At 33.9% G+C, this 14,956-nt stretch overlaps 1 protein-coding gene across 20 annotated transcripts in view; it reads left to right on the forward strand.

Annotated features, from left to right (window-relative positions):
• The window catches only part of RIMS1 (regulating synaptic membrane exocytosis 1), a 488,852-nt gene that overhangs the window by 248,369 nt on the left and 225,527 nt on the right, over positions 1-14,956 (forward strand). For all 20 annotated transcript variants that reach the window (XM_030315837.1, XM_030315800.2, XM_030315814.1 and 17 more), the window contains one exon: positions 13,589-13,929. In XM_030315837.1, coding sequence (XP_030171697.1) covers positions 13,589-13,929 — 341 coding nt within the window. The remainder of the gene's footprint in view (positions 1-13,588; positions 13,930-14,956) is intronic.

Consider the following 14,956-nt stretch of genomic DNA (forward strand, 5'->3'; position numbering starts at 1 on the left):
TATAATTATATGTTTTCTAACTTCTGTTGAGAGGTCAGTTGTTAATTTTATGATTACTCCTTTGAAAATAATGTATCTTTTCCCTGTGGCTACTTTAAAAATTTTGGTTTTGGTTTTTGGTAGTTTCATTATGGCATGCCTATGTATTGTTTTAGCTAATTTTTTGTTTTTGTGTTTATTCTGTTTAGGGTTTACAGCAATTCTTGAGTCTTGGCATGATGGTTTTCGTTGGTGTTTTAGTCACCTTTGGCTATTATAACGAAATACTATAATCTGGGTGGCTTAAATATGAGACATTTATTTCTCACAGTTATGGAGGCTAGGAAGTTCAATATCAAAGTGCAGGCTGCTTTGATTCTTGATAAGAGCCATCTTTCTGACAGCAACCTTCTCCTGTTTCCTCACATGATGGGGGAGAGAGAGCTCTGATTTCTTCTTCTTATAAAGGCATTAATCCTATTATAGGGCCCCACCCTCATCACCACTTCTAAATCCCTTTACCTCCCAAAGGCCCCCAATACTGTCATATTGGGAATTAGGGATTCAACTTATGAATATAGGGGAGACAGAAGCATTCTGCCCATAGCAGTTGGTTTTGGAAAATCATGGCCTCAGGTGTTGCCTCTGCTCCATACGTTATATTCTCTCCTTCTAGGACTCCAATTACCCATATGATAAGCCTTTTCACCATGTTTTACATATCTCTTATGATTATCCCTATTTTGTATTTCAATACTTTTTCCTTTCTCTACTTCAGCCTGCACATTTAAACCTAATTTGAATTTACTAATTTTATCTTGTTTTGTCTAATGTGAAAGTATACCAATCTACTGTGTTCTTAATTATTTTGCTATATTTATTTTTCAGCCTTAGAATTTAAGTTTGATTCTTTTGTATAGTTTCTGGTTCTCTGTTTAAATTCTCTGTCTTGTCCACCTAACTTATTGAACATATTGAACAATGTATTGAAATACATATCTTATGACTGTGATATCTGGATCTCCTGTGAGTCTATTTCCATTAAGTGTGTCTATCTCTCCCTCTCTCTTTATTCTTCTCCCACTCTCTCTTCATCTGTTTCTGTCTTTCTGTATCCATCTCTCTCTATCTCTGTCTTTGTCTCTTCAAGTGGTATTGCCTCTTGGTATTGTAGTAATTTTTGTATGGATGTCTTATATTTTTTATGAAAAATCATGGCTATAATTTGAGGCTCTTGTAACGTTATTATGCATCGAAAACAGTGTACTTTGCTTTTTCCAGGCACGAAGGATAGAAGCAGATTGCTTTAATCCAGTCATGGATTGAGTTGGTTTAAAGCTGGGAAGCCATGAACTATCTAGTAGATAGGAATAAGGGGAAGAAATGGTACTACTGAGGCCCTAGGAGAACACTCTAATGAGAACTCCACCCAAGGGGAACTATACAGGATAAAGTCTTGTCTGAACTACCTACCAGTAACACATAGAGAAAACACTACCAAACTTCTCTCTCCTGATCTGTATGTAGTCATCTGGCAGTACCTCACTTTTGGGAGAAACGGCATCAAAACAATGCTGACCTTTCCAATCAATAAATATTATGTGTACCTCCACTTACTTTATTTTATTTTTTTATATTAGTCTGCTTGAGCTGCCATAAAGAAAATACCATAGACGGTGTGGTTTAAACAACAGAAATTTCTTACAATTCTGGAGACTGAGAAGTCTAAAGTTAAAATGCCAGCAATCTTGGTCTGCTGTTAGGTGGACAAGACAGAATTTAAACAAAGAACCAGAAACTATATAAAAGAATCAAATTGAAATAATAAGGCTAAAAAATAAAAGAGAGGAGAGCTCTCTTTTTTTTCTGGCTGTGTCCAAATCTGGCCTTTTCTCTGTGCTTGTAAAGGCAGGGCAGAGAGGGGGCTAGGTGGCGACAGTGCTCTCTTCTCTCTTAGCAGCACACTAATCCTAATCCTGTCAGGTCAGGGCCCTACTCTTCTGACCTCATTTAATCTTAATTATCTCCTTGTAGGCCCTATTTCCAAATACAGTCACATTTGTGGTTAGTTTTTCAACATAAGAACTTTGAAGGGAATGCAGTCCAGTCCATAGCAATTGTCATAAATTTTTTTAAGGAATGTTGTATAAATTTTAATGCAGATATTTTGCACATATTTTGTTAAATCTACCCTTAGGTATCAGTTTTATATGTTTTTATAAATGGCATTTAAAAAATAACTCTCAAGTTTTTTACTGCTAGTATATGGAAATAAAATTGATATTTGTATATTGACTTTATATTCTGCTATTGACTTTAGCATCCTATAACATGCTAAGCTTGCTTATTAGTTCCAGTAGTGTTTTGTAGATTCTTTAGGAGTTCCTATATATACTATCATGGCTTCTGAAAATAAGGATAGATTTACTTTTTCCTTTTCAAAACTTACGTTTTGTTTCTTGTTATTGTCTTATTATATTTGTTTTGACCTCTACAACAATGGTTAATAGTGGTATTGAGAGCAGACATCCTTGCCTTGTTCCTGATCTTAGGTAGAAAGCTTTGTGCTTTCATCAAGTGTATTGTTAGTGGTAGGTTTTCTGTAGATTTTCTAATTATTTTTGGAAAGATTTTTGCTTCTATGTTTCTAAGATATTTATTTTTTTTTAATTGAGGTATAATTGACACAATAACTCTAGTTAACATTATCTTTGCATACTTGGCAAGAAAATTTTTTCTTGTGATGAGAACTTTTGAGATTTACTCTCTTAGCAACTTTCAAATATGTGATACATTATTATTAACTCTAGTAACTGTGCTGTACAGTATATCCCCATAAATTGTTTTATAACTGAAAGTTTGTACCTTTTGACCCCCTTCAGTGCATATGTCTTTACAAGTTAGTGTTTTCCTTTTCTCAAATAAGTACCCAGAAGCGGAATTGCTGGATTATATGGTAGTTTTACTAATTATTTGAGGGATCTCTGTATTGTTTTCATAGTAACCATACCAACAGTACACAAAGTGTTCCTTTTATTCCACATCCTTTCCAACACTTGCTGTTTCTTGTCTTTTTTATAATACCCATTCTAACAGGTGTAAGGTAATATCTCATTGTGGTTTGATTTGCATTTACCTGGTGGTTAGTAATGTTTAACGTATGTTTCATGTGTCTATTGACATATGTATATCTTCTTTGGAAAAATGTCTATTCAGATCTTCTGCCCATTTTTTAAAAAAATATTTATTTATTTATTTGCTGTTGAGTGGTATAAGTTATTTATATATGTTGGATATTAAACCCTTATCAGATACATGATTTACAAATATTTTCTTCTATTCAGTAGGTTGCCTTGTTGTGCATTTGATGATTGCATTTGCTGTGCAGAAGGTTTTTAGTTTGATGTAATACCACTTATTTATTTTTGTTTCTGTTGCCTTTGCTTTTGGTGTCAGATCAAAAAACTGATGCCAAGACTGATGTCAAGGAGCCTATGACCTATACTTTTTTTCTAACATTTTTATGGTTCCAAATCTTATGTTAAAATCTTTAACATAAGGTAAGCATAACATAACATAACATAACATAACATAACATAACATAACATACAGCTTATGTTAAAATCTTTAATCATTTCAAGTTGATTTTGTGTATCTTGCAAGGTAGAGATCCAGTTTCATTCTTTTGCATATGTCACCCAATTTCCCCAACACCATTTATTGAAGAGATTTTTCTTTCCCCACTGTATATTCATGACCCATTTGTCAGAAATTAAGTGATCATATAAATACGGGTTTATTTCTGGGCTCTCTATTCTGTTCCATTGATCTATGTGTCTGTTTTTATACCAATGCCATACTGTTTTGATTATTATAGCTTTGAAATATAATTTTAAATCAGGGAGCCTGATACCTCCAGTTTGTTCTTCTTTCTGAAGATTGTTTTGGTTGATTGGGGGGTCTTTTGTGGTTCCATACAAACTTTAGTATTGTTTGTTCTATTTCTGTGAAAAATGCCAGTGGAATTTTGATAGGGATTGCATTGAATCTGTAGATTGTTTTGGATAGTATGGACATTTTAACAATGTCAGTTCTTCTAATCCATGAGCACAGAATATCTTTCAACTTGTGTCTTCTTTAATTTCTTCTATTAATGTCTTATAGTTTTCAGTGTACATGTCTTTCACTTCCTTGGTTAAATTTATTCCTGGATATTTTATTCTTTTTGATGCAATTGCATATGGGATTATTTTCTTTATTTTTCTTTCTGATAGTTCATTATTACTGAATAGAAACACTATTTTTGTATGTTGATTTTTTAAGTCTTGCAACTTTTCTGAATTCATTTATCAATTCTAACAATTTTTTGGTGGAGCCTTTAAGGTTTTCTAAATATAACATCATGCCATCTGCAAATTTGCCATTTGAAATTTGGATGCCTTTAATCCTTTTTCTTGCCTAATTGCTATGGCTAGGAGTTCCAATAATGCATTAAGTTAAAGTGGGGATAGTGGGCATCCTTGTCTTGTTCCTGATTTTGGAGGAAGTTTTTGAGTTTTTTTTTCCACTAAGTATGATGTTAGCTGTGGGCTTGTCATATATGGCCTTCACTATGTTGAGGTAAGCTCCCTCTATATCAACTTTGTTGATAATTTTTATCATAAATGGATGTTGAATTTTGTCAGAGGCTTTTTCTGCACTTATTGGGATATTGTATTATTTTTATTTTTAATTTCACTAAGTGATATATCACATTGACTGGTTTGTGGATATTGAACCATTCTTGCACGCCTGGAATAAGTCCCACTTGGTCATGGTGTATGATCCTTTTAGTGTATTGTTCAATTTGGTTTATTAATATTCTGTTGAAGATTTTCACATTTATGTCCATCAGGTATATTAGTCTGATTTTATTTTTTTGTGGTGTACTTGTCTAGTTTTGGCATCAGAGTAATGCTGGCCTTGTAAAATGAGTATAAAAGTGTTCCTTTCTTTTCTGTTTGGAAAAGTTTGAAAAGGATTGCTATTAATTCTTCGAATGGTGTAATTCACTAGTGAATCCATATGGTCCTGCACTTTTGTCTGTTGGGAAGTTTTTGATTATTGATTCAATCTTACTAGTAATACATTTGTTCAGATTTTCTATTTTTTCATGATTCAGTCTTGGAAAGTTGCATTTTTATAAGAATTTGTTCACTTATTTTATGTTGTACAACTTGTTAACATATAATTTTTCATAAGAGGAATGTTGGATTTTTATTGTAATTTCTAATAGCAGGGTTTCCTGTATCAGGAGTTTAGTATTAGGACTAAGTTGACCTTATAAAATGGGTTTAGAAGTGGGAGTGAGTTATTTTCCTTTTTTAATTAAAAAAAATGCTTTTGTAAGATTGATATAATTTACTCTTCAAATATGTTAAAAATAATTTTCTAGTGAAGATAGTTGGTTCTGGCATTTTAATTGTAAGTTGTCTTTTAATTATGAATTCAACTTCTATATTAGTTACAGGAATATTCAGGTTTTCTATTTCTTTTTGTGTCCATTTTGCTAATTTGACATTTTTATGGAATTTATTTGATCCATGTTAATTAATTTATTGGCATAAAATTGTTAATAATATTCCAGTGTTTATCTTTTTAATTAATCCCGGGTCCTTAATGATGCCCTCCCTTTTGGTAGTTTTATTCTCTGTGGTTTTTCTTGATCAGTCAAGGGGATGTTCATCAATTTTATTAGTCCCTTGCAAGAGCCATATGTTTTTATTTTACTGATTTTCTTTAGGTTATTGATTTTCAAATTTTATACTTTATTGGTTTCCACTTTCATCTTTATTATTTTCTTCTTTATTTGTGTTTCTATATTTATTTGTGTTAATTCATTCATTCATTTTTATTCTTAAGGTAGAAACTTAGATCATTGATTTTATAATTGTTTCTTTTGCAATAGAGTATTTAATGCTAAGTTTTCTCTCTAAGACGTGTTTTTGGTGCATCTCACAAGTTTTGATAGGTTATATTTTTAGTATTATTCAGATCCATACTTATTTTAATGTCTCTTGTGATATTTTTGGCCTTGTCACATTTAGATATGTGTTGCTTTATTTCCAAAATTATGCTATTTCCAGAATTTTGAGTTATTGTCTAATTTTATTAAGTTTTTAAATGCTAACTTCTTAAAAGTTTTATTTATTTATTTTGAGAGAGAGAGAGAGAGAGAGAGAGTGCCACTGGGGGAGGGTAGGAAAGAGGGGGAGAGAGAGAATCCCCAGTGTGGGGCTCAGTCTCATGAACCATGGGATCATGACCTGAGCCAAAATCAAAAGGTGGACACTTAACTGATTGAGCCACCCAACTGCCTCATAATTTTATTAAATACTGATCAGAGAATATATGCTGTGTGATAACAGTTCTCTAAATGTATTGAGATTTTTTTTTTAATGGGCTGCCTGTGATCTATCCTGGTGGTTATTCCATTTGACTTGAAAAGAAAATGTATTTGAATTATTTCTTCAGCTTAATGGTCCCAATAGCTATTCACTGTCAGGCATTCTAGAGTCTTACCTTAAACAAGAGCAGTTTAGAATCTGGATAAAGACTCAAAGATCTATCTATACCTATTTCTGGGCTACTACTGTGGTACTACCCAAAACTTACAAGCCAGAATAAAATGTTTTTAAACCATAAAGGCTATACATGTGTTTTTTAAATCTTTTTTGTTTATTTCAAATTTTTATTTAAATTCTAGTTAGTTAACATATAGTGTAATATTAGTTTCAGGAGTAGAATTTAGTGATTCACTACTTACACATAACACCCAGTGCTTACCACAACAAGTGTCCTCCTTTATATCTATCACCCACTTAGCCCATCCCCCACCCACCTCTCCACCAGCAACCCTCAGTTCTCTACAGTCAAGAGTCTCTTATGGTTTTTAAGTATATTGGCTTATTCACTATTTTAGACCATGTAGTTTTAGAACAATTCAACATAAAAACATTTGTTATGCTCTTTCTGTAATAATTCACTTCAGGGATAGATATAAATACATTGTAGGTATTATACAGTAATGATCTTTATCAGTCTAAATTCTGCAGTTGTGTAGTATATTATAGTGTTTGGTATCCCAGCATAACAGAATAAGAACAAATAACACTTTGCGTTTTCATTATTTTTTAATGTTTATTTATTTATTTTGAGAGAGAGACAGAGACAGAGACAGAGAGAGGGAGAGAGAATCCCAAGCAGGCTCCGCGCTGTGAGTGCAAGGAGCCTGACATAGGCTTGAACCCACAAGCCATGGGATTATGACCTGAGCCAAAGTCAGATGCTTCACTGACTGAGCCACCCAGGGGTCCCTATTTCATTATTGAAATTAGGAGTTTATGCCATTAAAAGTAGAAAAATGAGATATCAAGTTTTAGGAATACTATGTTGAACACACAATAATCTTATTAGTTTTCTTCATAATGCATAACTCTGGGAGATAAGATACATATGAAAATTTTACCTTATCAATAAATACATGTGAAAAATTAAGATGTTATAAAATTTATAAATCCATTTGGATATGGGGTGAACCTTTAAATGAGGTCATATAGCTATAAACATCTGGAACAAATTCTAGGAACTGCACGATGTTCAGAAAACTGGAGAATGGAGTGTATGTGGGAAATAGCTGTTGATGAGGTTGAAAACATAAGAAAGAACCATAGTATGCTAAACAAGAGTTATGATGATATCTTGAATACAGGGAGTGATTTTGTCAAATTTAAATTTTGGAAGATGTGAAAAGGTATGGAGGATTTATTGCAGGGCCAATAAAAGGAAGAAGAAAATCTATTAGGCTATCAGTTATAGAAATCTTGATAGAAAGAGATCATGACCTCAGATTAGTCAGTACAGTGGGAATAGGTAAGAGGAAGCAAATTTGAGTCATTATATTCAGGAATCAGAGTTATTATTGGAAGAAGCATTAGGGAGAGGGCAGGTTAGGATCACTCACATTAATTGCTTGATTTGCTGTGTGGGTGGTCATACAGTATAGTAATCACCAATTTAATTTATTAAACAAATACTAATTTATCGTATAAACTTTCTGAAAAATATTTTTCAGAAAGGGTTGTGATTAAAAAAATAGAAGTTCTGTTTCCATCTCACATGGAATCTATTGGAATAAGAAATGCAGAAGAGCAGAAATGGAGCTCTGTGTGACCTTAACATTTAGTAAGAGTGAAGAAGGAAGATTTTTAGCAAGGAATACAAGAAGAGGTGATGCAAGTAGGATGTAGACGAGAACAGAAAATTATCATTAATATCCAGAAACCAAAAAAAGATAGGTAGTCTTAAATTACATACACTCTATAGGAAAAAGATGAGAAAGTGTCTATATGTGAAATTAGCTTCATGGAAGAAATCACTAATGTCTGTGAAAGATAATTAAATACAGCTTTAGAGACTGGAGTCAGATTATTGAGAAATAAAAGGGATGTAACAAAGTGGAGAGAGTATTAATTTAGGTTACATTAACAGGTAGCTTGATTTTAAAGATTTTTAGAGAAAAATCAGTGGCTAGAGAGAGAACAGGTCAAAGACAAAAAAGTTTTGATTATTCTAAATTCTTTAATAGTTATATGCCAAGAGGAAAGGAGAAATAGAGAAGGCAAGGTTGAAGACGCAGGAAAATGAAGGGGTCAGTGATGGAGTGAAATCCTCACTGGGCAAGAGGGGTGGTATCCAGAGTGCGGGTGTGAGCATTTACTTTCCATGAATAGAGGAACATCTTATATTATCATGTCAGTCAGGAAATATAAAGTAAGGATTGGTGTGTGTTTGGATGCTACTAAAACACAAAGATTCTTGGGCTGAATTAAAAAAATAGTTAAGGCTTTTGCTATATATAAAAAGAAATGCATATCCAACACAATTACACAAATAGATAACCTAAAGGGATAGGGAAATGTATCTGCTAAAGAGGAACCAAAAGAGAATAAAAATACCAGTATTAGAATTCAGTTCACAAAAATTCCACAATGGATTCCCTACATTTTATGCTCAACTTAACACAGCAATCAGAGGGACCTTATTATAAAACCTGAGATATATCAGTTCACTTCTCTGCTCATGTATTTTATAGAACTTCCAAAAGGAAAAAAATAAACTAATGAAATAGCAACAGCAATAACAAAAGACTGGGAGAAATGCACGTGCACTCTGAAACAAGTACCAAAGAGAACTCTCTTATTGTCGTCTGCTTAGTAATCAATTATTTTCTACTGTCTCATCTATTATTGTCAAAAAAGTTGAAATATCACCTTAATAATTTTGTCCCCAGTTTCTGCTAGCGTGAGTACCTTCACTGAATAGAGAAAGTAAGGAAAATGAGTAAAAATATTCAGAAAATGCAGCATCTATAATAAAGCTGAATATCTCCTGTTTTCTTTTTCATGTTTTTCAAAATGTTAGTATAACTATTTTTGAATGCTGTATTAAATACAATTCAGTATTTCACATTTTATCTTTGTAAAAAGTCTTCATGCTTATATTTATTCTTCATGTTACAGAGAGAAAGAGAGAGATAAAAATTGAGCAAGGGAGAGGCAGAAAGACAGGGAGACAGAGAATCCTAAGCAGGCTCTGTGCCATCAGTGCAGAGCCGAATGTGGGACCAGAAATCACGGACTCTGAGATCATGACCTGAGCTGAAACCAAGAGTCAGAGGATTAACTGACTGAGCCACCCAGGTGCCCCAGATTTTTATAAACAAGACAATTGTGTTAACATAGGAATTCTGTACCTCACTGTCATCACTAATCACCTTAGTGATATCATTGAGAATAAATAAATCTAAGGCACATTTCTTCTGCTCTGTATGTCTAGATCTGTAACATTTCATGTATAAAGTATTTCTTACATGTGAATATGATTTTTCTGCCATAAAATGGTCTATTGTATTTCTTAAGGATTCTCTAGGTGGAATTTAAAATGCTATTAGTGCAAAAGTTCTGAATAAAATTTTCCAAGGGTGTCTGGTTGGCTCAGTCGGTTAAGCATCCGACTTCGGCTCAAGTCATGATCCCCCAGTTCATGAGTTTGAGCCCTGCATGGGGCTCTGTGCTGACAGCTCAGAGCCTGGGAGCCTGTTTGGATTCTGTGTGTGTGTGTCTCTCTCATTATGCCCCTCCTCCACTCGTGCTCTCTTTCTCAAAAATAAACACTTAGGAAAAATTTTAAAAATAAAAATTTTTCCCATGTTCTTCATAATTCTGATGTATGGCATGGAGTTTCAGAAGCCATATTCTATCACAATAATCTTTCATTTAAGTTTGTGTTTGGTTGCTTAACATCTGTAAATTGTTAAGATAAGGTATTACACAGACTTTAGATTAGTTTGGAACACATCCCAGGGTACCTAATCAGGGTATAATCCTGCATGGTGCAGTCTTTAAATTTAAAAACATGTGTGTGTGTGTGTGTGTGTGTGTGTGTGTGTGTGTGTGTGTATTTTAAATAAATTGGGTTGTTTGTTGTTTTTTTTTTTTTTTTTTGGTAGAAATATTTGTATCTTGTCCTTAAAAAAAAAAAAAACAAACCAAAAAACAAAACAAGAAAGGCTCCCCATCCCACTTTTGGATTATTATCCCATTTTTTTGTATTATCTATAGTTGAAGGCAAACATAATACTTGATGCTAAATTCAAAAAGAGGCTTTATAAACATATATAACTGTGTTGCTTCTTAGCAACGGTTTGGCTCATTTTTAAACATACCGAAATGTTTGACATGAACTGCATTGAAAGGTACAATAACAAATGTTCCACTGTGTTGTCATCTATTTTCTTTACAACTTGTATAAACAGTTTCTTTTTTATTAGTGAGCTTTGCGGCAAGAGTAATTTATATAATGGTAGAGATTGGGAGATAGTATTTTAATAAAAAATATTTTGTTTTTTTATAGTTAGTTTTGCTTTCAGATTGGAGGATAGATTGACCACACTTATAATTAATTTTGAAATACACATTTTAAAACGTGTACACAAGGAAATAAAACATAGGAAAAATTTGGACTTAAACGCTATTTTTCCTCTTAAAAATAGACAAAATTAATGAAATATCCAGACTTAAGTGAATAAGTGGTATTTTGAAAATATTAAAGTAGTTGCTTCTACTTACTAGCTGTAACCTTTTGAATCAATATGAAATGAAATTAAATGACTTTTAATATTTAATATTAATAATAATAATTTGGCAACAACCATAATTTGTCTGCTTTTATTACTCCTGTGGCAATTCTGCACATATTCAAGATTTGGAACCTGTCCAAATCTAGTGATTACTTTTAATTGGCCCATTTTTATAACACTTAAAAATATGAAACAATCAAAATAAGATTATTTTCTAGAAAATATTCAGATGTACAAAGAAGTGAAGAGTCTCCTTTACCCTTCTTATACCCATGTTTAATGCTCCTTTCTGCCTCTTTTTTTTTAACTTAACTTCATTTTAGAATTTTTATTTTAATTATATGTTTTATTGTGTTTTCTGTATGGTTTTAAAGGAAATTTATATTTATCCTAAATATACTTTAATATTTTTTTTAAAAACCTTACTTTTGATGATGAATAATACTTGCTTACAGTGTAGTAAATACAAATTTATTGTCTATTTAGGTGATACAAATAGTCTGAGATTCTTACCAATCTCTTTGAACTGCGTAATTTCAGACCTTCTCGTTACTATTTTGTCAGCTGAAGAGGCAATTCACGAAGAAGTGCATCACCTGTCCCCCTCCAGGGTCTGGATAGAGGAGAATCAGTGTCACTGTGCATGGAGTCCTGGCCTTGGGGTATTGCCCCTTATAATGTTATCCTTGATAAGACTGTGTTCAACTGATCAGATCTTCTGAGGGACCTTATCATGACATAAAGATATTGTGATACACTGTGCACAATATAGTATTATTTGGGAAGCATTGTAAATTACAGATATGTTCCATATTTCCTTTATTTTGTTAAAGGCCTATGAAATGCACTATGTATCTTGTTTAACATCTTAGCATATGGGAATTCAACTAACTGCTTTTGTGAATCTAGTTTCTTTAATTTCATGACCTGAGGAAGGGTAGAGGAATGAATTAAGCTTTGTCAATCTTAAGCTTTTTAGAGTAAACATCTCTAAGTCTTAGTTTTTCCTATATTATTAATTCATTTGAGTTTTCTTTCTTGGAAAGCAGCAGTTCTTAACAGTTCATCTATACACTCTTCCTTGTTAAAAATATATAACTTCTCTCCCTTTTTTTCTTGTTCTAACTTTAGCTTGTATTTTATCTTATTTTATAACTACAGTTGTTTTTCTCCTATTCATTCAAATGTTTTCAGTGGTACATTTTCTTTTTTGCCAACTAAATAAGGCTTTGTCTTTTACTATCTTAATAGTTAACTGTTAGTTAACTGTTAACAGTTACCTGTTAATAGGTGACTGTTAACAGTTAACTGTTTCTCAATTACTGTATCTGGAATTTATTCACCCTTATGTGATATTTTTGAGTAATTGTTGACTGAATCAGTATTTGTGAAAACAAGGGCCTGAAGTTTGGTGAACAGTCTTTCCTGTGGGTGCTGTTTCTCAAGTACAAAGGAAAACTGAAGTGTGTTCAGAAGAAAGCAACTGAGGCAGGGAGGTGGAATTATACCACAAAGCAGAGGTACTGGTGATATTTGAAAAGAAGGCTCATGGGGCCATAGGCACCTATCTTGGCTCTGTGTCTACTATGTTTTGCTGCTATTGTTATTCATTACTTCTGTTACCATCATTGTCCTCGTTGTTACATTCAATTTTAAATGTCACCAAGAGGAGAGCTGATATGTAGATTTATTTTAGGTGGTAATACATCTTATAATTTATCAGTGGATATGTTGCTAGATGACTGTTCCAAAATAGCTCCTCTAGTGGAAACTATATCGGAGTAGTCACAAATGAATAAACCTAGCCCCAAATTTATTGCTTTAGTAAATATGTGTGTGGAAACTTTTATAGCATAATATCAACCTGAGGGTAGTTTATTACTAATAAACTAGAGAAGATATACAGCTTGACCTTTCCTTTTGTGTCTACCTTTTATTGTTTGTTCCTTATGAATATCTTTTAATATTGGCTTTAATAATGCATAAAGTTTGAGAAGACCTATTTTCTAACTCCTTCAAGACATTGAGGTTCATGTACATAAATATTAATTCTATAGCTCCTTGCATTTTTCTAATCAATCAACTACCCTGCTTAGAACATTTTTACTAACAGATATTTTAAATGAAATTTCAGAGTCAGTCATATAAAACGTGAGGGATACATGGTAAAAGGAAAGTCAGAATCACGTGGTTAAGAACACCAAGAAAAAAACCCTACTCTGGCAACTTAGAGGTGCTTTGGTTTCAGGTGGGTGCCACTCTAGGCATTCATGTACTTAACTTGTGCAAGGATCATTTTCACAAGAAATTTGGAAGGATAAGTATAAAGATTACAACCATTTTTTTCCTTAAAAGATATTTTAATGTGATAAACATCCATCATTTCGAAATGGCATAGAAAATTTATATTGTTCTCTCTTCTTCAAATAGGTTATGTGGGTATGCAATTTATGTCGAAAGCAACAAGAAATCTTAACCAAATCTGGGGCATGGTTCTTTGGAAGTGGCCCTCAGCAGCCAAGTCAGGATGGAACCCTAAGTGATACAGCTACAGGTGCTGGTTCTGAGGTACCGAGAGAAAAGAAAGCACGGCTCCAAGAAAGATCACGGTCTCAGACACCCCTGAGCACAGCAGCTGCCTCCTCCCAGGACACAGCACCTCCCAGCGCACAGCCAGACAGGAGCAAAGGGGCGGAGTCCTCACAGCAAGCCCTGGGGCCTGAACAGAAGCAGGTTTCATCGAGGTCTAGAAGTGAACCTCCAAGAGAGAGGTAATAAATAGTTCATTAACCCTGTAAACAAAAGACAAGATTTTATATTGAGAGAAAACCTATTTTCAGGAATTTAACTGCTATTAAGAGGAATATGTGGAGGTAGTACTTCTCAGGCCCCACTTGGAAGGCAACAATAGCCCTGAGGTGCTTTGTTTACCTCTAGAATGTGTCATTCCTTAGGAGACCTTTATTGAAAAGCTTTTCTTTCCTAACATGCACGGATGTAAACAAGTTACTAACTTCCAACCTTGAATTCAGAAAAGTTCTTAGATCATTTATTTACTTATAGAACTAGCACTTTAATTTGAAAGTGTGCTCTGAGAAACTATGACCTGACACAGTGGAGGATGCACAGCTATATTAGCAAAGTCTTTTTGGAGGACATTTCTTTTATGCTGAGCTCTGACAAGTGACTAGGAATTAACCAGGTAAAGAATGGAATGAGGGGGCGCCTGGGTGGCGAGGTCGGTTAAGCGGCCGACTTCAGCCAGGTCACGATCTCGCGGTCCGTGAGTTCGAGCCCCGCATCAGGCTCTGGGCTGATGGCTCGGAGCCTGGAGCCTGTTTCCGATTCTGTGTCTCCCTCTCTCTCTGCCCCTCCCCCGTTCATGCTCTGTCGCTCTCTGTCCCAAAAATAAAAAAAAAAATAAACTTTGAAAAAAAAAAAAAAAAGAATGGAATGAGTACTCCAGGTATATGCACAGGCATGTGGCCTGAAGAAACAAGTTCTCATGAGAGAACCTAAAGGATGCCCACTGCCAGGAATGTGAGTAGCAGAAGGGGAGGGCATGGTAGAGTTGGGGAGAGGTGGCTGGTTAGGTATCAGGGACCAAGTCACACTGGGCCTATTGGCCAAGTTACATTTTATCCTAGGAATAATGGAAAGCTATTGAGGGTTTTAAGCATGGGCTAACATGATCAGATAACTTACTTTAATTGATTCATTCCTTCATTCAAACAATGCATTTAAGATGAGATAGGATGCTACGCACTGGGAGACCATGTTAACAAGGAGGACATAGCC

Source organism: Lynx canadensis, chromosome B2, assembly GCF_007474595.2.
Source record: "Lynx canadensis isolate LIC74 chromosome B2, mLynCan4.pri.v2, whole genome shotgun sequence".
Taxonomy (NCBI): domain Eukaryota; kingdom Metazoa; phylum Chordata; class Mammalia; order Carnivora; family Felidae; genus Lynx; species Lynx canadensis.